This window comes from Protopterus annectens, chromosome 9.part0 (genome assembly GCF_019279795.1).
Source record: "Protopterus annectens isolate FY-2018-M chromosome 9.part0, PAN1.0, whole genome shotgun sequence".
Classification (NCBI taxonomy): domain Eukaryota; kingdom Metazoa; phylum Chordata; order Ceratodontiformes; family Protopteridae; genus Protopterus; species Protopterus annectens.
The window spans coordinates 89,925,014-89,949,718 of NC_056743.1; the positions used below are offsets into that span (position 1 = coordinate 89,925,014).

Genomic DNA, 24,705 nt, shown 5'->3' on the forward strand with positions numbered 1-24,705 from the left:
CAGTTCGGCTTTAAGGGCAGATCATGCCTACTAAACCTGGTTGACTACTTCGAGACAGTTACCAAGGCCATAGACGAGGGAAAGGTGGTTCACACAGCCTACCTTGATCTCGCCAAGGCGTTCGACACCATTCCTCACTCTGGTATTATAGAAAAACTCACCAGCCAGAACATAAACCCCTACGTCACAAGATGGGTTGCCAACTGGCTTACAGACAGAACTCGCACTGTAAGAATAGCGGGCTCCAGGTGTGACTCTAAACCAGTCACAAGTGGTGTCCTGCAAGGCTCGGTTCTGGGACCCCTACTGTTCGGAATATATTTCTCAGAAGTTCAAGCAAACACAGGAGGACTATGGCTAACCAAGTTCACCGATGACTGCAAACTGGGAGCCATAATTGAGACTCTGGCTGACACGGACATCCTCCAAAAAGGCCTTACTGAGACAGACACCTGGTGTCAAAGTCATGGCCTCAAGCTAAATGCCAAAAAATGCATAGTCATCCCCTTTGGGGAAAACAAAACACCCACGAATTACCACTTAGGCAGCAGCCCCCTTAATACAGAAGAGGTAATAAGAGATCTGGGGACCCAGGTAGGTAGTAATCTCTCCTTTGACAATCATATTGCCAAAGTAGTTAGGAAATCCTTCTATGTGGCCCATCTAATTACTAAGGGGTTTGCATCTAGAAATTGAGGTTATAGTGCCCCTCTACTCGTCACTCATCAGACCCATCATAGAGTACAATGCCCCATTTGGGATGTACTTCACAAGACACTTCCCCAACAGCTTGAAAGACCACAAAAGCACCTCACCAAGAGGATTACTGGCCTCAAACATATGTCCTATGCAGCCCGACTGAAAAAACTCTGGCTGTACTCAGTGGTATATCGCTTACTCCGAGGTGATCGCTGCCTGACTTACAAAGCCATGTCCAACTCAGAATTGATGGACATGCTCCACCTAAAGAAATCCAAGTCACAGCGAGCCACGCGCTCTAGTGAGCTAAACCTCGCCACAACAATAAATAGAACATGCTGGAGGGATAGATTCCTATCACAGAGACTCCCCATGCTTTGGAACAAAATACCTAACTACATTAGGCAGAGCCCCTCACTAACACTCTTCAAGAGAAGCCTGGATGGGTAACAGAAAATATACACCAATGGGATCACTTCATTGGCTCTGCTTGACAGAGGCTCAGTTAATTAATCAATGGGGCGGCGAAAGCTGACACACTCTGGCTAGGCTTATAAATGCCCTTGGGCCGGTAGCCTAGTACCTACCTATGTATGAACAAGTGGTTTAGTGTTTGAAATACTTCTGGAACTTAGTTTTAAAACACAAGTTCTGTGGTTAACACCTGTAACATTTTTTTTTTAACAGATTGACAGGCACCACCAAAGCAAGGATTCCATTTTCTTCAGAGATGGAATGCGAAGGATAGACTTTGTTCTTTCATATGTTGATGATCCAAGTAAAGAAGGGGAAAAAAAAGTGGTGAGTACAATGTTGATTTTTTCCCCTTGTGTTTCATTTTTTAATTGTACATTTTTGTATACGTTTATTCAAAGATTATTTCACTTCTGTTTAAGATGCTGAAGTAAAGGTGTGTTAAGGATATTAACTGGTTTATTGTCTTACCTACAAATAACAGGAATACAAAGTCACAGAAGTCATTGGCAGTCTGCTGTCAAATCAGTGTAAGTTAAAGATGCAAGTGGATGAGCACATTTAGAAATTTAATTTGTATGGGATGTTGGTTCTCAAAGCCTATCATTTAAGTTTTAGTTCTACCGGTGAAAAACTTGAGAGAGACAAAGTAGTTATGGTTTTATTTATTTATTTTATTTTTTATTTATTTATGGACGTATGATTTCTTGGATAGACCACCTGGGTAGGAGCCCATTTGCAGTGGAGTGTTGGACAGAAAAGCTCCAAAGTATTACAAACATTTTAAGAAAAATAATTTTTACAGTCTTTAAAAACAAATGCTGTTTGTACTGAGCTGAACTGAGGTAGGCTACCAGCCAGAATTCTGAGCTGAGATACCAGACTGTATGCTTCTGAGCTTCCCCAAAACCATAAGCTACCTGTTTTTTTTTTTTTTTTTTTTTTGCTTAATTGTAGTATTTACTGCATTTTTTATCTGCCACCTACTTTAGTACACAGTATTTAAATACAGTATTAAACTGCACTGTTGTATTGCAATTGTGTCTTACTGTGCCTGTTGAATCATATTTTATTACTGCTGTCACTGTTTACAGAGCTCTTTTTTGCTATTTTCACAGTTTAAGTATTTGCTGGTATTTTTCACTGTTACAAAGCAATGTGTTCTGCTTGTTCTGGTTTTCCTGACGAGCAGTGTTAAAATAACTGATTTGTTTGCCGTTTAAAACATTCTTTAGAGTCTCCTAGCTGTTTTTCTGCTCTTTAAAACATTTTTAGCACCTCACTGCCATTTTTCTGCTGTGTTAAACATTCTCTAGTGTTTTCCGCTGAAACTGGAGTAGCTAGTAGCTGTAGCATAGTCTAGATACAGGATGTTCATCGTGCATACAGCTGCAGTCATAACAGATGGGTTTTCCTGCCGTCAGGCGGGTCCTCGGTCAGCCGAATTCCGAAGTCTAGGTCCGGCATCGGATGTCGTTGCTTCTTCCCTGACGTCAGTGCGACAGGAGTATAAAAGAACCAGCCGACGCCATTTTCTTCAGTCTTTCTTGCCGCGCGGTGCCTGAAGCAGAAGCAGTTCGCAAGTGCCGGTCGGCCAGCTCTTGAGATTACAAATATTATTCAACAGAAGACTTCTTGAAAGCCAAGTACCCCGTTGGGGAAACTTTTCTTGCCTCAGACAAAGTTAATAATTGCATTTCATGTGGGAAGCAAATAACGCATAAGGATTTCCATTCCCTCTGCATTCCTTGCTTAGGCCCAGACCACGGCATCTCGGCCTGTCGTTTTTGTGCTACATTCAACAGACGCACTATTAAGTGTCGGGCGGAGTTTGCCCAACACTATTTTGGCAAAATGTTTAATTACATTATGTCATCTGATACTCGGACTCCAGTTTTGGGTAAAAGATGCAAAGACCGACATCCGAGGTCCGCGACTTCTACCGACACCACGCTAAAGCAGACTACAGGTGCTCCGGTTTTCAGCGAGGTGCCTACGCAGCCCCTGACTACCGATGACACTTCATTAGCGGTGTCTTCTGTGCCTGAGGTCGCAGGCTCTTCGGCCCACACCCCGACCACAGATACCGAAGCCACTCTTGGCGGGGAAACTCAGAGTTTAGACAGGCCTGCCACCTCTCAAGGTGTCTTCAGGCCACCTTCTTCTTTTTCCATTAAGGCTTTCACTAAATCTAAAGCACCATGCATACTAAAAGACAAGCTCCACAGGGCCCCTCTCAAGGCCCCATGCCTAAAAAGCAGATGCTCAAATTGGCTGAGGACTTGATTACTCTTATCAGGGGTTCCCACCCCCCCTCGGACAAAAGGCCTAGAGTGGAGGAAGAATACCCTTCCTCGGACCAGGCCTCCATTACTTCAGAACCTTCTGAGGACCAGGAACATTCATACTCCCCTTTTGAAGATTCTGATGCAGAGGAGTCCATTCCCTCTGTCTCCCCCCCTGAGGATTACTCTTTTGGGGAAACCTTGCATACCTTGAGGGAACATTTCCACTGGGAAGGCCAAGAGTACTCAGACTCCAGGAAAAGGCTCAGGGATTTCCTCTTGCTCCCTCAGCACAGGCCACTGGCTATACCTCCTGTCTTAGACCTACTAGATGATGTGTATTCAGAGGCCAGCCTTAACCCAGATTCTTTACCTCCAGCTCCAGTCAAGCCTGACAGGTATTACCGGGTTCCTGATTCACACCAATTCCTATACAAAAGCTATGCGGCTGACCCAGAAACTGTTTCACAGGGTCCCAAGGGAATTAAGGCCTCCACTGCCAAAAATCTATTACCTTCAGAGAGAGATTCCAGGGCTTTAGAAAGGTGGGGGAAAAAGGTATACACCTCTGCCACCTTAACCATGAGGGCATTAAACTGTCAGTTCCATATGTTAAAGTATCAACAGTTTTTGTTATCTCAGTTGAAAAGCAAAATGTCACAACCTGAACAACCAGACTTGAAGGAGTTGCAGGATTTGTTGCATAGTGCAGAGCAAGTGGGTAAACATACCTTGCAATGTGATTTTGATGCTTTAGAGGCCTCGTGTAGAGCTGCTGTTACAGGATCAGTCCTACGTAGACATGCTTGTCTCAAAGAGCAAACCTTACCAGATCATGTCAAAGCTAAATTACTAGATGCACCTCTTCAAAAAGATGTATTGTTTGGTGTTAAAGCTGAGGAGGTATTAAAAAAAATGGAGGAAAAGGCAAAATTAATGCAAACAATAAAAGATTTCCTATAGGTACAACCTCCACGTTTCAGTAGAAATTGGCCTTCATAAAATTGGTCCTTTCCAGCCACGGACAGACCCCAAAGAGGTAGATACAGGCGCCCGAGGGGTAGAGGGCAATCTCAAGGATCTTTTAGAGGCAGACAATGGCAAGCACCTACACCAAGAGGTGGTGAGGATAGTTCACAGCCATTCAGAAAGCAGAACCAATGACTTTCCCCTTTACATGCCAAGCAAGGCTCAAATGGCAGCACCTTTAGGCGGAAAACTGGCATTATTTTCGAAAAATTGGCATATTGTCACAAAAGGCAAATGGATCCTGGACATTATAGACAGAGGCTACAGATTCCACTTTCACACCCTTCCAAAAATGAAAGGCATGCCAAACCTGCCACACAATCAAAGGGCAGAGGCACAAAAACAAATTTCAGATCTCATGGACATGAAAGCTATTCAAGAGGTACCTGCACAAGAACAGGGTCAAGGTTTTTATTCCAGACTATTCCTGGTACCAAGGAAGGGCAAAGATTGGAGACCTATTTTGGACCTATCCATCCTAAACACATATTTACATGTACCAAAATTCAAGATGCTCACATTACAGCAGCTTCTTCCCATGCTGGGCAAGGAGTCTTGGCTGGTAACATTGGACCTCAAGGAGGCATACCTGCATGTCCCAATCCGACAAGATTACAGAAGATACCTCAGATTTCTTACAGGTTCAACCCATTATCAATTCTCTGCATTGCCCTTTGGCTTATCTACTGCGCCCAGAGTATTCACGAAATGCCTGGCATCAGTAATTGCCTTCTGCAGACGTCAAGGGATACAAATATACCCATATTTGGACGACTGCCTGATCCAAGCGGACAGCAAACACATACTTCTGAAACACCTGGCGTTTGTAATAATGTTGTGGAATTCTCTGGGATACACAGTCAACAAAAAGAAATCGAGACTAATGCCCTCTCAAACAATTTTCCTGGGTGCCAGCTTGAATACAAACACCCAGATGGCCTACCTCACGCCAGAGAAACAAGGGCAACTAACTCAATACTTCAGAAAACTGGCAACCTTCACCAGGCTAACTGCAAGGAAAATCCCGCAGGCTCTGGGATTTATGGCATCTTGCATCCTGCTAATCCCATGTGCAAAGCTGCATATGAGGAAACTTCAGTGGTACCTAAAAAAAACTTATGGTCTCAACACAGCCACAGTTTGGAAACAATTATACCACTGATTCCATGTCTTCAAAAGGAATTCCTGTGGTGGGTTCAAGCATGCCAAAGAAACATAGGTCTCCCATTCTGCAAGCCTCAAGCAAATCAAGTCATCACAACAGACGCCTCGGACTACGCCTGGGGGGCGCACATGACAGATCGGTGCATTCAGGGCAAATGGTCAGAAAAAGAAAAGCACCTACACATCAATCAAAAGGAAATGCTAGCAGTAATAAATGCTATTATGGCTTTCAAAGACCTACTGCATCCAGGCCAGCTATTGATAAGGACAGACAACACCACAGTGATGTGGTACATAAACAAACAGGGAGGAACCCATTCATATCCCCTATGCAGGCTAGCCATGTCTCTTTGGAACATGGCTCTGGAATTACAAATCCAACTTCAAGCACAGTTCCTGCCAAGCGAGGAAAACACACTGGCAGACAACTTGAGCAGAAATATGACAGATCCACAGGAATGGAAGTTGCATCCTGAAGTTTTTACAAAGATAATTCAAGCATGGGGAAGGCCAGACATAGATCTCTTTGCCACCCACAGAAATTACCAATTGACAAAATTCTGCTCAAGGACCTTTCATCCACAGGCCTGGAAAGTGGACGCACTCTCTTTCAGTTGGACAAGAATGACAGTTTATGCCTTTCCACCTCTTCCTCTGCTGCCCAAAGTTCTACTAAAAGCTAGAGCAGACAGACCAAAGATGATTCTCATTGCTCCAGACTGGCCAAGACAACACTGGTACCCACTCCTGAGGAGCCTGATGCATTCCCCACCATGGATCCTGCCTCTAATGCCTCTTCTATTGACTCAGCACAACTTCAAAACTCTTCACAGTCAGCTGAAAACACTCAATCTAGCCGCATGGAGGATTCCTTAAATTCACAACAGACCCTACTCTCCAAGGAGGTGCAGGATGTTATTTTGGAGGTCAGAAGGCCTTCTACTAGAATAAACTACTCCGCAAAATGGAAACAGTTTTGTGCCTGGAATCAGAAAAAGGGTCAGAATCCTGGAATACTGAATTTACCTCAAATATTACAGTACCTAGCTGAGATGCTCCTCCTCCATCAAAATCCATGCCTCAGCCATTTCTGCAGAATACAACACTGATCCTCTTTATTCTCTCACCCTCTCTTAAAGCAGTTCCTCAGAGGGGCTAAGAATATAAGACCCCCAAGGAAGCAACCAGTTCCTGCTTTGGGACCTCAATTTCATTCTAGAAAAACTGACCCTGCCTCCTTTTGAGCCAGCTGCTTCAACAGAACTGCAATATTTGTCATGGAAAACAGCCTTCCTTCTGGCTATCACCTCAGCACTCAGGGTTTTGGAACTACAAGCCCTCATGGCTGTGCAGCCTTTCATAATTTTCCATCAGGACAGAGTTTCCTTACGAACCAATCCTTCCTTTATGCCAAAGGTAGTATCCAGGGTAGCCTTAAATCAGGCTATCCACTTGCCTACCTTTTACCCTAATCCACAAAACAAAGGGGAGAGACTACTACATTCCTTGGACATTCACAGACAGCTCCGTTATTATTTGGACAGAACAAAGCCTTTCAGAAAATCAGAGCAACTCTGTGTCCTATGCTACAGGTGCTCAAGGGAAGCCTATTTCCAAACAGACAATCTCAATGCATACGCGTTTGTTACTCATTTCATGGTAAAACTGTACCTACAAGGCATCAGATCTCACTCCACAAGGGCCACAGCTACCTCTGCAGCTTTTCTCAGGGGGGTTCCTACCAAAGATATTTTGGAAGCAGCCACTTGGAGTTCTGTACATACTTTTTCAAAGCACGATCACCTACCATTATACTCCAAATCTAGAGCGGGCTTTGCCACTGCAGTCTTGCAGGGCATCCTGGCTCCTCCTAGTTCCACTTAGTGCCTACCACCCCTTTTTTAGCTTTGGGATTCTACCCATCTGTTATGACTGCAGCTGTATGCACGATGAACATAGTACAGTTTTGTGCCTACCAGAAATGTAGATGTTCGAGTGCTAATACAGCTGCGGTCCAGGTTTCCCTCCCTCCTTCCCCTCTTAGGACAGGCCTAATGGCCAACACCTCCTCATACCACCTCATTGGGGTATTCTTTTATGGTGTATTTGCTTGCAACTACTGTTTTTTGATTATATTGCATTCCATTATAACATAAATTTATGTTTTGCCTTCCTTCTGGGGGCACCTGACATCTGGGGCAAGAAAAACTGAAGAAAATGGCGTTGGCTGTTTTTTTTATACCCCTGTCGCACTGACGTCAGGGAAGAAGCGACGACATCCGACGCCGGACCTAGACTTTGGAATTCGGCTGACCGAGGACCCGCCTGACGGCAGGAAAACCCATCTGTTATGACTGCAGCTGTATTAGCACTCAAACATCTACATTTATGGTAGGTACAAAACTGTACTTTTGCTGCATCTGGGTCTATATGTAGTGGTTGTTCTGAGCATGTCTTCCTGGCCGTCTTGGATTGGAGGGGCCTTTCTGCACTCTAGTGAGAGGATTGTGCTGATAGGAACCCGTTTCATGAAGGGTGGTTGATCTAGGGCTTGGAGTAGGCATCCTCATTCATCCATTTGAACCTCAGATTTTGGTATTTAAGCCCTGAGTTTGAGCAGGTTTCTGCCCGTTTCCGCATTGCACAGCACCTTGCAATTGTGTGCCATAGCTGACAGATGAATTTGACAGTTTTTTTTTTCTTAGATACAGCTGTAGCACATTAGTGTAGTCCTCATCCTTAGTACTGTTCAGATGAAAGTACTACTACTAGTGAGGTGTGAACTGTTAAACCACCAGCAAAAAAAAAAAAAAAAACGCAGAAATATCCATCCACTGAGCACTTCCTTGATCAGTTCTAAACCCCCCCCCCCTTTGTGATAGCAGTTCTTCAATGTAGCATTGTGGACAGTTGGACTACCCTTGCTTCTTCTGCCAACCTTGTTGACGTGGGTCTCCAGGGACAGTGTGGCAATTGTCTCGTGTATACTGACAACCCTGTACTAATAATTCACTCTAGTATAGAGTGCGAGAGATGTATCTACACCAAGAATCTTGAAACCATGCTGTCTTGCACTTGAAACAGTAACACTGAAGATGGTGTCAATCCATCCACCACTAGTCATGTACATAGTACCACTACTCATACACAAATGCCAGAGACCGCCAAAACACGAGACTGCTATAACTGTTAGTAGTATTAGTATAAACAAAAAAAAAATGATTGGTTTCAGTAATTGACTTAGTTTTTGATGTCATTCAAAGAGGATCCAGTTTCTATCAGCCTGGGAAGTCATGGTTGACAAACCTTGCTGCTTTGCCAGAGACTGTTTGCACCTGGCACCATTAAGCTTTCAGCTGTTGCAAAGGCTCTTGCCTCCCCCATATTGCCTTTGTTTTGTTTTTTTTTGGCAAGATCTCAAAAACTTAGCGATGTGAAATTTGTGAAATTTGCCATTTATAACAAAGTAAGGGTCATGCTGCTAAATGCTAGGAGCTTAAACAAAAAACTGCACACACCGGAAGCCGTTCTATCACTGGAAGATGTTGATATCTCTGTAGTCATAAAAACCTGGTTCAAGGCCTCAGAGAGTACCCCAGCCTTGCAAGGCTACAATACCTTCCACACCTTCAGTCCCCAAAACGAGTATGTGAGAACCAAAGGAGACAGTGTTTCTATCTAAATGAGATAGAAGTTCACCTTCCGTCGCGTTAGACTGGTCAACTCCATGGAGTTAATCCAAGTTCAGGTTACTGTGGGTAAGACCCCCATTCAAGTCCTAGCCAGTTATAGATCCCCTCCATGGGTCATGTGGACAAAGCCTACTTGACCAAAATGGTGTCAATGTATATATTCCCAAACACTGATTATAGAGGATTTCAATTATCCCACCATCAACTGGGAAACCTACTCTTGCCGTAAGTCACTAGTGCAAAAGTTCCTTGACTGTAACTCAGATGTCCTGTTACAAGTTGTTCATACCCTGACAAGAGGAAGAAACATTCAAGATCTGGGCCTCACCAACATGAAAAACAGATGCACTGCAGCAACTGTTGGACCCTCAGTAGTTACCACAAATCACCTTCTTGCTAGCACCAACACCAGAACTCACAAAGGGTGAAGTCAGACTAAATAACTTCAAGTCAAACTACAACCTGGTAGGGAAAGGTATAAATGCATTCCAAGCCCTGCCCAAGCTGGAAGTGGTAACTACACCGAAGCTTACACTAAAGCCCCGTACAATCACCTGCTTAATTCTATAGAATCTGCTGTACCAGAAAGAATCAAAGCCAAAGCCCCAAGTAAAAACAAGCCGCCATAGTGGACATCCAGCATCAACAAATTTGTCCAAGAAAACAAAGGCAAGGCCCCAACAATGGAAAAGCACCCTCCTCAGCCTCAACAGGCAAATAAGACAACCTGTCAAATCCTCCAAGGACACCTTTGAGAAAAACTTAGCAAGCACAGCCAAGGATATAACCATAAGGCCTTTTACAGCTACGTACGTAGCTTACAAGGTAGGACCCAAGCATGTGCAGAACTAGTGACGATCACACGCACTTACCCCACAGAGTTAACAAAGCTGCTAGTGTATATGTTTGGTGAAGATTTCATTCCCTTATCCCCTCCAAACTTATCACAAAGCTAGTAAATCGGTTTGTAGAGAAGTTATAGGAAAGTTAGTTTAGTACAAACAGGAAGTGCAGTATGAAGTGAGAGAAAAGCAGGCTTATGGAATATTTAGAGAGAAAGCCAGGGGTGAGATATTGCTACTAGTAAGGAAGTGAGTCAAGAAGGGAGAACAAGGAGATACAAGGTATGAAAAGGTATCTTTCCAAATTTAGGGTATAGTTTATCCTGGTGTTGAGCAAGAACAGAGCCAGCTTTTGGTTAAGTCTTTCAGAATAGTTTTGAAAGATGGGAGGGGAGGGTATTTATCTGATGGTTTGAGATGAGGAGTTCCAGGCTTTAGCAACATGGTTAGCCTACAGGCAATGCATAGCAGATTTGATTGGTTTGTGGACAGACAGGAGCATCATTAAAACCAAAAGGAAGACTAGCTGTGTTAGGCAAATAAGTTGGTGAGGAAACCTTGTTAATATGTCTTGTATTGTAGTTTTTGCTGTTTTAGATCACCTTATACCTTGTTAGCCTCTTTTTATATTTCTTATGTTAATCACAGACTTGGCACTGAGTTCAGGGAAGCTTTTCTTATTTGCCCACTGAGTAGTGGTTCAAAATAGATGAAATAATGATTCGATTCCCACCAAGTTATTTTTCTTGTATACTCATTTGGTGAGAGTAGAGAGATCAGCTGTTTAAAATGCTTTTGAATATAATTTTAATTTTGGGGAATGATCCATACAAGTTCTGGGTAAAGAAATAGGATGGAGCAGATGGATCTGGAAGTGACTGTTCATGTAGTAATTTATATGTGAAGGAAATGGTAATGAAGTTTGTAACCACCATGTTTAGACTGAGTAACATGGAACTGTCATGTAAATGCATCCACATGTGTGACGGGGAAAAAAGACTGCAACACAATGTGTGTGTGTGTCTGTGTAAAAATGTATTTGGTTTAGTATGCAAGTATTTACTTGTCACCCTTCTACCTGCACTGTCAAACGTTTATCACCATTCTGCCAAGTACATCTAGTAAGCAAGCTCTGATATGCAAAACACGTTGGACACCTTAAAGGAACCTACATCTTACAGGCTTATAAACGTATTGCACGGAAATGTTTTTTTCAAGACTTTAAACACTTTGGAGTATATTTAGAGCCTGTTCCCAGTAGTCTGCAGGCAGGGTTCCATTGAAAATTAACAGCAAACATAGGTAGTCACTGTGAGTAAAGGTCGAGAAAGTGCAAAGACACAAGGTAAGCAGCAAACAACAAACTTGACCACCATGGCTGGAACGTACAAACTTTTTAATATAAATGGTAGAAGCCAATAAAAGCAGGTAAGCATTGATCACTGCTGATAGCCACTTCTTCAGAACTTAACATCAGTGAAAGTGCTTCAATACTTAAAATATGAACTAACCAATCAAAAAAAAAAATCATGCCTTCCTAGAAAAAGTCAGGTAACCTGAATTCATTCATAAAACCCAATCAGAAAAACTTCATTCAAAAAGAGGAAGCAAACAGAATCAATGCCTCAAGCCATGTGCTTGCAAGACTGGTTTGATAGTGTCATTCAAACCAAGAAGCACGTCCGCTTTTAGTAAAATACCCATCTGAGCTTAATACATTTCATGACATTTTTGGCATCACTGTCTCTCTATTGGTTCATTTAATAATCTCTAAAACAGTAAATTTTAAAACAATGTGCAGGGCCAAAGTCTGTAGCATGTCTAGCTAAGGCATTCGTACATTTCTTATTCCGATGTTCCTTGTATGTTCAAGTACTTGGTCTTTCAGCATCCGATTGTTTTTTCCGACATAAAAACTATTGCATCTTTGACACTAGGCATAATAAATTTTTAAACATTTACAGTCAGTATAAAGAACACATCTCGTTCTACTCTATGAATATCAGAAGTGTACTTAACAAAACTAGCGAATTCCATGCTTGGGTCGCTCACCATAATCCTGATATAATTACCCTAACAGAAACATGGCTGAACCCACATGTCTCTGTTAGAGACATTCTTCCCCCAGGGTATAATGTACTGCTCCTTGATCGCCAGAAGAAAAAAGGTGGAGTAGCCATCATCTATTCTAACCACCTAAACCTCACTTGTCTAAAAGAACCAATCCCACCTTTCTCTCCCGCTGAAATCCTTGCAGTGAACGTTAAAATTAGCAATTTCTCAACCATTACTGTAGTAGCCATCTATATTTCACCAGCAGAAAATATTCCTCTACTCAAAACCTCTCTATCTCACTGGACACTATTCAAATGGAACATTTCTCCTTTGTGATGATATAAATTGGCTAGCTTTCAGTGATCCCAACTCTTCCTCCTCCTCCATTAACCTATATGGGTTCGCACAATTAGTAACTGAACCTACCCACTGCACTAACTCACAAATCCCGAGTAGTCTAATTGACTGGATACTAGTATCTGACCCTACCTTATAACCCAGATACCTTACCAAATTCCCTCAGCGATCACTCTCCAATAAAAGTCACTAGATTTGCTCTCCATTTCACCATGTTACACAAATATATAACCTTTCTTAAGCAATCCAGCTTCTGCCCTGGCACCTTTAAGACTCTTCTCTCTAGGATAAACTGGAGTCGCCTAAATGAGCTTATCCTGGACGAAGCTGTCCAGTCATTTAACTCTATCTTTCTTAATATACTAAACTGTTTTGCTCCTCTCCGGACTCCCAGAATAAAAGCTTAAAGATCCCCATGGCTCTCTAGAGCAACCCGCACGCTAATGAGAAAAAGGGACAAGTTATGGAAAACTTGGATGAGATATAAACTCCTTCTTGACCTTGGATGAGATATAAACTCCTTCTTGACCTGCAGAGGTACAAAGAACTCAGGAATCTAACAAAAAAAAATATTGCAAAAGATAAAAATGAATTCTACCATAACCCTCCAACAGCACTGAAGCCAAACCCTAATAAATTCTGGAACTCAGTCAACCAAATACTGCATCCTGGGAACCCTACCTCCCCCAACCCCTATCCAAATAGTACCCCTGAAGAAGCTGCAACTATATTTAACACCTTTATTGATACTGTATCAAAAATGATTGACACAAACCCTCCCCTTCCTAATGATTCAAACCTCACTTTCCCCCCCCTAAATTCTAACTCCTCTAAACCCTTTTATCTTCAACCAGTATCTAGATCTTGTATCAAACTACTCTCAAAATTAAAACCTTGCTCTGCTTCTGCTGATAATATTCCTTCCTACTTTCTTCAGCAAGCAGCAGATACTCTAGTCTTTCCAGTATCTATTCTGATCAACCGCTCTGTCTCGGAGTCTCAAGTTCCATCCATCTGGAAGGAATTTTTCTAGCCATTCCGACACCCCTCTCTAAAGTACTTGAAAAAAATGCATGCATAAACTCTAATGTCTACTGCAAGAAAACCTACTCGCTTCCACTCAGCATGGTTTTCGCCTAAAACACAGTACACATACTGCCCTTATCTCTTTCCCAGGCTTGTGATAACAAACTTGCCTCCTGTTTATTTCTAGACCTTTCTTAAAGCCTTTGATACAGTTTCACACCCTTTACTCCTTTCTAAGCTGTCTAATCTAAATTTCTCTCCTGCTACTGTCTCTTGGTTTTCCGACTCTCTCTGATCGATTTCAGTCAGTGAAATGGCTGTCTGCACCCCCCCCCCCCTGTAAAAATGGGAGTCACCCAAGGATCCATACTGGGCCCATTGCTATTTAATATTTTTACTAATCTACTCTATACCGCTTGCTCTGTCATCTTTTGTGCAATATGCAGATGATTCCAATGTGATCACCATCTCTGACTCTAATTGGCCTCATCTCTACTACCCAGTCAGCTTTTATATCCATGGAAACCTGGCTGTCCAACAACCAACTAATCCTGAATCCCAAAAGAAAAACAAACTCGTACTCTTTCTTCCTAAAACTTTTAACCATCTTAAATGATCTTTCACTATTAGGTCTGTCAGTAATACTCAAATTGTACGTGAAAATAGTACCAAACTATTAGGTGTTACATGGATGATCAACTTAAGTTTGACTTGCACATCAATAGCAGTATCAAAAAGACCCACCAGAAACTGGGTCTTCTATACAGAAACAGTTTCTCACCCCAAATGCTAATGTAACCCTTTCACACACCTGTCTACTACCCAGTCTCTTATATGGTTCTCAAATACTCACTAATCTTAATGCCGCACTCCTAGCAAAACTTAACTCTACCTACAACAAGGTTGCCAGATTCTTTGCCCAACATACTTATAAAACCCATCACTGTCTCACTTAAACACCTAAACTGGCTGGAATTAACTAACGTGCTTCTTCTCTCTCAGCTTCAGACTGTACATTCTATACTGTACCAACCTACCTATTGTCCTAACATATCTTCACTCATATCCTAATACTCTCCAACCAGATCACTCCGTAGCTCAGACCAAGACCTATTAATTGTCAGCAAACCTAGAGCTAAATACGGATGTTAACTTGTATAGCTAGCATCTTACCATCGCCCGGAACAAACTAGATCACTAAATCATTCTAAACAATTCAAAGCTGCTGCTAAAGAATACTTAAAAACTCTTTGGTCCTGCCTCTGTACTGTCTCAACATTTCTAACTCACTTTACTAATAGTCCACAAATATTAACACTCTCCTTCTACACTCTTATAGTTATAATACCTTTCCCCTACAACCTTTGTCTCCCCCCCCCCCCTCTTCCAACCCTGATTTCCTAGTCTTAGCTTAACTTTCCCTCCTTCCTCAATATCCTACCGTAACATTTTCCCTGACATTTTACTAAAATTTCATTTTGTACTAATTTACAAAAGTCTATACTCAACAAATACGTCTCATCCTCATGCCTGATTTCTAAAGATGTCTTGTAACATAATTGCTTGATTGTTATTTAATGCTAATACCTTCCAGTAATAGACTCTGTTAATGCTTTTGTAACATGATGTCCTTCAAGGATGCATCTGCAGTCCTTACAAATGGGTTGTCCTGTCGTCAGGCAGCCCTTCGGTCGGCCGGATTCCAAAGTCTGGGTCTGGCCTCGGCTGGTGTCGCACTTCACCCGACGTCATAGCTGCAGTTATTCGGGTATAAAGGCATCAGCCGACGCCATTTTCCTCAGTCTTTCTTGCTGCGTGGCGCCCGAAGCAGAAGCTGTTCGCAAGTGCCGGTCGGTCAGATCCAGAGATTACTACTACCGAATACTACTAAGACTTCTAAAGCTAAGTACCCGTTGGGGACTCTTTCTTGCCTCAGCCGATGTCAGAGAAAGTGAATAACTGTTTATCTTGTGGGAAACAAATACCTCATAAAGATTTCCACTCCTACTGTATACATTGCTTAGGCCCAGACCATGACGTAGCAGCTTGTCTAGCCTGCGCTTCTTTTAACCGACGGACGCTTAGGCGCCGGTCGGAGTTTGCTGAACAAATTTTCGGCTCTGATTTTGCCTACATTATGCCGTCGGATCCTCCGACTACAAATTTCCAAAACACGAAAAGGACCGACACTCGCGGTCCGCGGTCTCGGCGAAACCGCGATTAAGCAACCGCAGTGTCTCGGTTTCGGCGAAACCGAGCAAGCGGTTCTTTCTCCAGCCGAAACCATGCCTTCTACCGAGGCCTCCTCTAACCTGGCAGAATCTGCTTCTGAAATCCAGCCTTCTGTTGCGGTTTCTCAGGAATTATCAGACACAATTCCCCTGGATGTTTCAACCCCTGCACGTGGAGCTGCTAGGCCTCCTGCAGCCATGTCTATTAAGGCCTTTGCCAGGGCTAAAGCAGCCAAAGCTTCAAAATCTGTGCCTGCCAAACCCCCCTCACACAGGCCCAGCACTAGCTCTCATATGCTATCTTTGGCTGAGGATTTAATTTCTTTAATCCATGGATCCCAGCCTCATCCAGACAGGTCCTCTCTCCCTCCTCCAGAAAAGAGGCCTAGAGCAGAGCCCCCTGAACCAGTATCCACTGATGGTTCCTCTGATGAATCAGAGCATACAGACCTTCCTGAGGCTTCTTATTCTCCTTATGAAGACTCTGATGCTGAAGAGTCCATTCCTTCAGCCTCTCCACCTGAGGAATTTTCCTTTGGGGAAACCTTGCATGCTATGAGGGAACAATTTCAGTGGCAGGGCCAAGATTTCTCAGACTCCAGAAAAAGGCTTAGAACCTTTCTACATTTGCCACAACATAGGCCTTTAGCTATACCTCCAGTTCTTTCTGTTGTAGATGATGCATTTAATGATGCTTGCACTGCTCCTGATTCATTACCTCCGGCTCCTGCTAAGCCCGATAGGTTCTACAGGGTCCCGGACACTCATCACCATTTATACAAGGCTCCTTTTGCATATCCAGAGACCATCGCCCAGGGCCCTAAAGCTGTAGCTGCTACTTCTACTAAAACCCTCTCCCTCTGAAAGGGAATCCAGGTCCTTAGAGATGGGGTAAAAAGTTTACACTTCTGCTACCTTGTCAGCTAGCGCTTTGAACTGCCAATTTCATATGATTCAATATCAAGAGTTTATGCTTGACCAGTTAACTAAAAGCTTTCCTCTGAAGAATCTTTAGATAAAAATATGTTCAGGAAATGGTACATAACATACAGCAGGTTAGTAACCATTCTTTAAAATGTGGCTATGATGCACTGGAGGCTTCCTTTAGATCAGCCATGACTGGCACAGTTATCAGGAGACATGCATGGTTGAAAGAACAGGCATTACCAGACCATGTCAAATCAAAGCTTTTGGATGCACCCATGGACAAGGTCAATTTATTTGGTTCCCCTGCTCAGCAGGTGCTAAAAAAGATGGAAGAGAAGGCGAAATCTGTACAAACGGTGAAAGATTTCTTACAGGTTCAATCTCCAAGGTTTAGCAGGAACTGGCCATCCAAGAATTGGTCCTTTCCGGACTCCTCTAAGGCTCAGAGAGGCAGGAATAGGCGTTCAAGAGGCAGAAACCAATCCAGGGGTGCCTACAGGGGACGCCAATGGCAAGGTAACAACCAGCGAGGCACAGACGCAGCCACCACCACTACAACAACTCAATCACAGTGACTTGACAGTGGCACCACCTACCAGGGAACAACTAGAAGCACCCTTAGGCGGAAAACTAACCTTATTCTCAAAAAACTGGCATTGCATCACGAGGGAAAAATGGATTTTGCAAACTATAGACCAAAGTTACAGGTTCCATTTCCATACTCTACCAGGGAAGAGAGGAATGCCAAACCTACCACCTACTCAAAGGACAGAAGCTCTAAAACAAATATCTCAGCTATTAAGAATGAGAGCTGTGGAAAGGGTACCATCTATGGAGCAAGGAAAGGGATTTTACTCCAGACTCTTCCTGGTACCAAGAAAAGAAAACAAATGGAGACCCATTCTAGACTTGTCCGCTTTAAACACACTCCTTATTGTTCCAAAATTCAAAATGCTGACCCTACAGCAGCTTCTTCCCATGCTGGGCAAGGAGTCTTGGCTGGTAACTCTAGATCTCAAGGAGGCATACCTGCACGTCCCCATAAGACCAATTTGCAGAAGATACCTCAGATTTCTTGCAGGATCAGAGCATTATCAATTTTCAGCATTGCCCTTTGGCTTATCTACTGCGCCCAGAGTGTTCACGAAATGCCTGGCATCAGTAATTGCTCATTGCAGACTTCAGGGAATCCAAATTTATCCCTACCTGGACGACTGCCTGATACAAGCGGACAACAAAAGCAAGCTAGCAGAAGACTTACAAAGAGTCATTTACCTGCTGCAAGCCTTGGGATATACAGTCAATATAATAAAGTCAAGGCTGATTCCATCCCAAAGAATAACCTTTCTGGGTGCAGAGCTGGACACATCAAAACAAATGGCATTCCTAACTGCAGAAAAGAAATAGCAACTTCCTCTCTACTTCTTGGCATTAACAAAGCAGAACCACCTAACTGCAAGAAAAGTACTGCAAGCTCTAGGCTTCATGGCATCCTGCATAATTCTGGTCCCGCATGCCAGACTGCATATGAGAAAGCTACAGTGGTACCTAAGGAATTTGTGGTCCCAACACAAGCACAGCCTAGAAACCAAAATCCCAATAATTCCATGCCTGAAACAAGAGTTCCTATGGTGGGCTCAGGCCTGTCAATCAAACACAGGATTGCCCTTCTGCAACAGCCAACCAAGCCAAACCATCACGACAGATGCCTCAGACCTCGGTTGGGGAGCACACATGCAGGGCAAGTGCATACAAGGCTTATGGACTCAAGACCAGCTGCCTACACATAAATCTAAAGGAAATGCTGGCAGTAAAATTGGCAATCCAGTCATTCAGACCATTTCTCCAAGAAGGTCAGTTGATGATAAGGACAGACAACACCACAGTTATGTGGTACATCAACAAACAGGGGGGCACCCATTCATATCCTCTATGCCGGCTGGCACTGGACCTATGGGATGTGGCCCTGAGCTACAACATTCAGTTACAAGCAGTTTTTGTACCGGGAAAAGAAAACATTCTAGCAGACATATTAAGCAGAACAACCACAGATGCCCACGAATGGATGCTTCATCCGGGCATCTTCAAAGCCATCACAAGGGAATGGGGATTACCACAAATAGACTTGTTTGCATCCCCATTCAATCACCAGCTAAAGAAATTCTGCACAAGGATGTACCACCCACTTGCTTGGAAGGTGGACTCCCTATCTTTCATTTGGAAAAACCTGACAGCATATGATTTCCACCACTTCCTTTGATGCACAAGGTGCTTCTGAAGATCAAAGAGGACCGTCCAAGGATCATTCTGATAGCTCCAGACTGGCCAAGACAACATTGGTACCCATTGCTGAGGAGCATGTCTCGGGAACAAATATGGACACTACCCCTGATCCCATTACTGTTAACACAGAACAACTACAACATCCTGCATCCAAACCTGAAAACTCTGCAGCTAACTGCCTGGAACATTACATAACAGCAATTAACCCAAACTTATCCCAAAGAGTTAAAGACATAATCCTGGAGGCGCGCAGACCTTCAACAAGAAAGAATTATGCAGCAAAATGGAAAAGATATCTCATTTGGAGTACTGCAAAGGGAGAAGATGTGACTCTGGTAAACATGGCCAACATCCTGGAGTACTTGGCAGAGCTCTTCCACACAGGCCTGTCCTATTCTTCCATCAAGATACATGCATCAGCTATTTCAGCACAATATAGCTTGGATCCTCCTGTCTTCTCTCATCCCTGCTCAGACAGTTTCTGAGAGGAATTAAAATGTAAAACCTCCCAGGAAACCACCATTGCCAGCATGGGACTTGAACTTTGTGCTAGAAAAATTGACACTTCCTCCTTTCGAACCAGCAGCAACAGCAGAATTACAATACTTATCCTGGAAGACTGCTTTCCTGCTGGCAATAACTTCAGCAAGAAGGGTCTCTGAACTACAGGCATTAATGGCAGTACAACCCTTCCTGATCTTCCATCAAGATAGTGTCCATGAGAACAAATCCTACTTTTATGCCTAAGGTGGTATCCAGAGTGTCATTAAATCAGGCTATCCACCTACCTACATTCTTCCCAAACCCACAGAACAGGGGAGAAAGACTTTTGCATACCTTGGATGTACACAGACAGTTACGCTACTACCTGGACAGGACTAAGTCCAATAGAAAAACTGACCAACTTCTGGTAGCATATGCAACAGGAAAGGAAGGAAAGGAAGGAAAAGCAATTTCAAAACAGACAATCTCCAAATGGATAGGAAATTGCATTAGATTTTGTTACTCCTACCATGGAAAGAAAACTCCAGAGAGCATCAGGCCTCACTCCACAAGGGCTACAGCCACTACCACAGCTTTCTTATGAGGAGTGGCTACCAAGGACATTATAGAGGCTGCTACTTGGACCTCCGTGCATACATTTGCCAAGCATTACAATTTACCTTTATACTCTAGATCCCGAGCAGGTTTTGCCACTGCTGTTTTGCAAGGGATCCTAGCTACACCATAATCACTACTCTTTCCTCCTCCCCTTGTTTAGCTATGGTATTCTACCCATTTGTAAGGACTGCAGATGCATCCTTGAAGGACATAGTACAGTTTTGTACCTACCATAAATGTAGATGTCCGATAGGAATGCATCTGCAGTCAGGATTACCCACCCACCTTCCCCTCTGAGGTACTCCTAGGGTATTTGCCAGCCTTCAGCTAGCTTGGGGGGGATCAATTATGGTGTATTTGTTTGTATATATGTACATACATGCTTTTGTGTTTGCTCTCTACTATTTGGAATCATTGGCATTTATCCAAATTTAGCCTTCCAAGAGGGCACCTGGCATCTGGGGCAAGAAACACTGAGGAAAATGGCGTCGGCTGATGCCTTTATACCCGAATAACTGCAGCTATGACGTCGGGTGAAGTGCGACACCAGCCGAGGCCAGACCCAGACTTTGGAATCCGGCCGACCGAAGGGCTGCCTGATGACAGGACAACCCATTTGTAAGGACTGCAGATGCATTCCTATCGGACATCTACATTTATGGTAGGTACAAAACTGTACTTTTCTGTAACTCTTTGTACTGTATTGTAGAATATGTATTTCTTTGGGGCTTTTCCCCCTAGGTCTCTGCTGAAAAAGGGCTATTCTCAGTTGGACTACTCCCAGTCAACAAAGTTAAAATAAAATAAGTAAAAATCAAAATAAATATGGCAATTCAATGAAGGGTATTCAGTGGAGCTCATGACCCAAATATATTTACATGCTTGACAGGATCGACATGGAAATGTGCCTGTACGATCAGAGGGAACATACCTGACACACTTGGATCATTTATAGCATAATTCTCATTTTAATGATTTTGTTGTTAGAAAATTAGGTACAGGTCTTGGGGCCTTTTTAATCGTTCTGTCAGTCATAAGCCAAAACCCAAAGAAAAAAGCACCAAAGGAACCTTGGATGCTTCCTTTTAATAAAATACAATCATCCAAAATAGTTCATGTTAAGCGCTTTCATCAAAGTAAAATGACCATCAGAACCTGATGAAGTCATTTTACTTTGATGAAAACGCTTAACATGGACTATTTTGGATGATTTTATTTATTTATTTTATTAAAAGGAAGTATTAACGGTTCCTTTGGTGCTACTTTCTTTGGGTTTTGGTATTTTCTGCACCAGCACACCTATTTATTGTTTTTGTCAGTCATAAGCACTAGCCAGTTCTTTCTGATCTCGCATACCACTCCTACATTACTAGAATATGTAAGCACAGTGTGAGGGGTACGGGTAGCAGTCTGTGTAACAAACAGGATACAGATTTATCATGTTCTTTAAAGTATGGTTGTGCATTGGTATTCCTCATCAGACGTACCTCAGTAGACGTTTTGTATACTTCTGCCTATGAATAGCTTCTTGATGTAAAACATTTGGACATCTGATCCAAAGCTTTGTCAGCGCTGCTATCCTTATTGTGGAGCCTCGATGTTCTGAGAAGCTGTCCCTTTAATACATTTTGAGTTACATGTTTAGGATGCATACTTGTCTTGTGTATGATGTCAATTCTCTTGCATGGCAACAGTGACATCCGTGAACTCAATAGAATCCTTAGAGTAATGATGAGTAAATCTTAAAAAGGTCATCGTAGTATGTAAATACTCAATGAAGAGCAAAAGACTATCCGATGTGACTCGCTATACTAAAAGTATATCATCCACAAAGCCTCTGTAATAACTAATATTTTCAGTAAAAGGATTATTTGAATAAATATTCTCATCTTCCTATTATACTAAAACTAAGCATAGGAGTTGGCATAAACCGTGCCCATTGCTACCCCAACACAGCAGATAAAATGCATCTTCAAAGATGAACCCATTATTCTCCAGAATAAGTTCAAGAAGCATACATTTCGACATCACTTTGCTTGTGGAGAGGTCACTACTTCTGGACAAAAATGCTCTAATGCATTCAATACCAAAATCATTTGGGATAACAGTAAAAAGTGAGTTAATGTCAAGGGTAACTAGTAACGATGGTCACCCATCCTCTACTGGAGACAATTGGCTGCATGGTGGGGGCCATTCAAGTTCGTGTGTACCTTTAGGTAAACCATATAAACTAGGTATAAGTGGATGCTCAGTAGAAAAATACTTGTACATATCTAAAGGGATAAGCGCAGTCATGCAAGTCATAGACCTAAAACTCAACTTTATTAATCAAGCCATCCACTTGATGTCTTTGGGGAGGCATATATGTAGTGGCATCTTCTAGCATATGACGCATTTTAGTTATTGCCCATTTGGACGATACCCCTACCTTTGTCTGCTGGACAAATTTCTATACATGGATTCTCATGTAGTGTCCTTAATGCTACGTGTTCACCTAGAGTTGAATTAAAAAAAAAAAACAAAGCTTTGTTCTCATATGCAAAACTATGCTGTAAGCCATTCTCACTAAGATTGGTAAAAACATCAGTGAGGATGTGTGCTTGGGATAAAGGAACCCGGTTTCTTAAAGGGATTCAGTGTAGGTGCTTCTTGCTGAGGAAACAAACTTAAGTTAGCAGCCCTTGCAAACAATTTCAGATCAGTAATTGTATCAGCAGTATTGGTTATCTTGGCTGGTATAAAGGACAGGCCTTTGTCTGATCGTGCAGGCACTTTTCCATGTCGGTCCTGTCAAGCATGTAAATGTTTGGGTCACAAGCTCCATTGAGCACCATTTGTTGAATTGCCATAGTTTTGATTTTTATGCCGATATTAAATGTTTAAACATGGTGTATTATGCCAAATTTCAAGGATGCAATAGTTTTTATGCCAGTAAAAGCAATCTGATGCTGAAAGAGAGAGCACTTGACATTTAGAATAAGAAATCTACGAATGTCGTAGCTAGACTACACATGCTATTGACTTTGGCCCTGCACATAGTTTTAAGTTTACTGTTTCATAGAGTATTAAATGAACCAATAGTGGGGGTGATATCAAAAATGTCACAGAACGTATTGAGCTCAGATGGATTATTTTACCAAAAGTTGACTCACCTCCTGGTTTGAATGACGCACTATCAAACTAGTCTTACAAGCACATGGCTTGAGGCATTGATTTTGTTGACTTCCTCTTTTTGAATGAAGTTTTTTGATTGGGGTTCTATGAATGAATTCAGGTTACCTGATTTGTAATAGGAAGATATGCAATTTGTTTTGCTTTTTGATTAGTTAGTTCATATTTTAAGTATTGAAGCACTTTTATTGATGATATGGCCTGAAGAAGTGGCTGTCAGCACTGAAAGTGCTTGCGTGCTTTTATTGGCTTTTATTCTTTATATTAAAAGTTTGTACGTTCCAGCCATAGTGGTAGTCTGTTTGCTGTTTTCGATTCAAAATTCCAAAGACTGCATTTGCTGTCCTTGGTGTATGGATTACTGCAATCAGTGGTACAGAGAATAGGCAGGAGGGGGCTGTAATATAGTGGAGAAATCTAGCAAAGGAACCAAGGTATTTGGAACAAATAATTAGAGAGGGAAGGGTAATACAATGGGAAAAGGCCAAGAATGTGCTTGGACTGCAGGCTAGGGGATTGCCTTCCCTATGGATTAGTAACAGAGTATTGATAGAGAGAAAGCGACAGGGGAATTCTAAGTGAAAGACCTGCACTGGTTGAGTTTTTAGTTGACTCAAGAACAGAAGCTGCTGTTAAAAAAGGGTTCATTAGCAGGGCATATAAAATATTGCATAATAACTATAGGAATCAGAGATCAGAAAAGGTAAACAGTTCACAAGTAGTTGGAGGATATATGTATGGATTCCAAATGTGCAACAACGTGTAGAAGATTTAAAGTTTTTGCCTGGAAGTGTTTTTATACCTCAAGTAGACTTTTTCCTCAGTTAGATGGCAAATTTTGGAGGTGTAATGGAGAAGAAATGGATAACTTGGGAGCGTTTCTTCTGGGGGTGTAATGAGTTTGCAGACTTTAAAAATTCTGTGTTAGGAATACTGGGTGTGTAAACAAGTGTAATTAAGGAAATTATTGTTTGAGCTGGTATACAGTATCTGTATTGCCTGGACATAACAAGGCCTTGTTAATTTTAATTCTGGTGACTGTGAGAAAAAAAGCAATTACTAAAAAATGGAAACCCAAGTCTAAAACAACCATACTTGAAGTAGTGTATTTTGTAGCAGATATAAAAGAACAAGAATTGGGATCTTTAGAAAAGGGTAGGAGTAAATTACATAGAAAAACATGAAAATTGTGGGAGCAATACATACAGAAAACTGTTTTGTAGTAGGATTAAGGTTTAAGAAAAGGCATAAATTGAATCATTTTTTTAATATTGGATTGATTATATTGTATAGAACAACATTTAATGCTTGTAAATGTAAACTTGTTAATATGGTTTGATTAATTATATGTAAATGTAGGTTTACCTAT

At 42.2% G+C, this 24,705-nt stretch overlaps 1 protein-coding gene across 4 annotated transcripts in view; it reads left to right on the top strand.

Moving 5' to 3' along the window:
* The window catches only part of ANO5 (anoctamin 5), a 1,890,652-nt gene that overhangs the window by 732,059 nt on the left and 1,133,888 nt on the right, over positions 1 to 24,705 (top strand). For all 4 annotated transcript variants that reach the window (XM_044082599.1, XM_044082600.1, XM_044082601.1 and 1 more), the window contains one exon: positions 1,387 to 1,500. In XM_044082599.1, the coding sequence (XP_043938534.1) occupies positions 1,387 to 1,500 (114 nt within the window). The remainder of the gene's footprint in view (positions 1 to 1,386; positions 1,501 to 24,705) is intronic.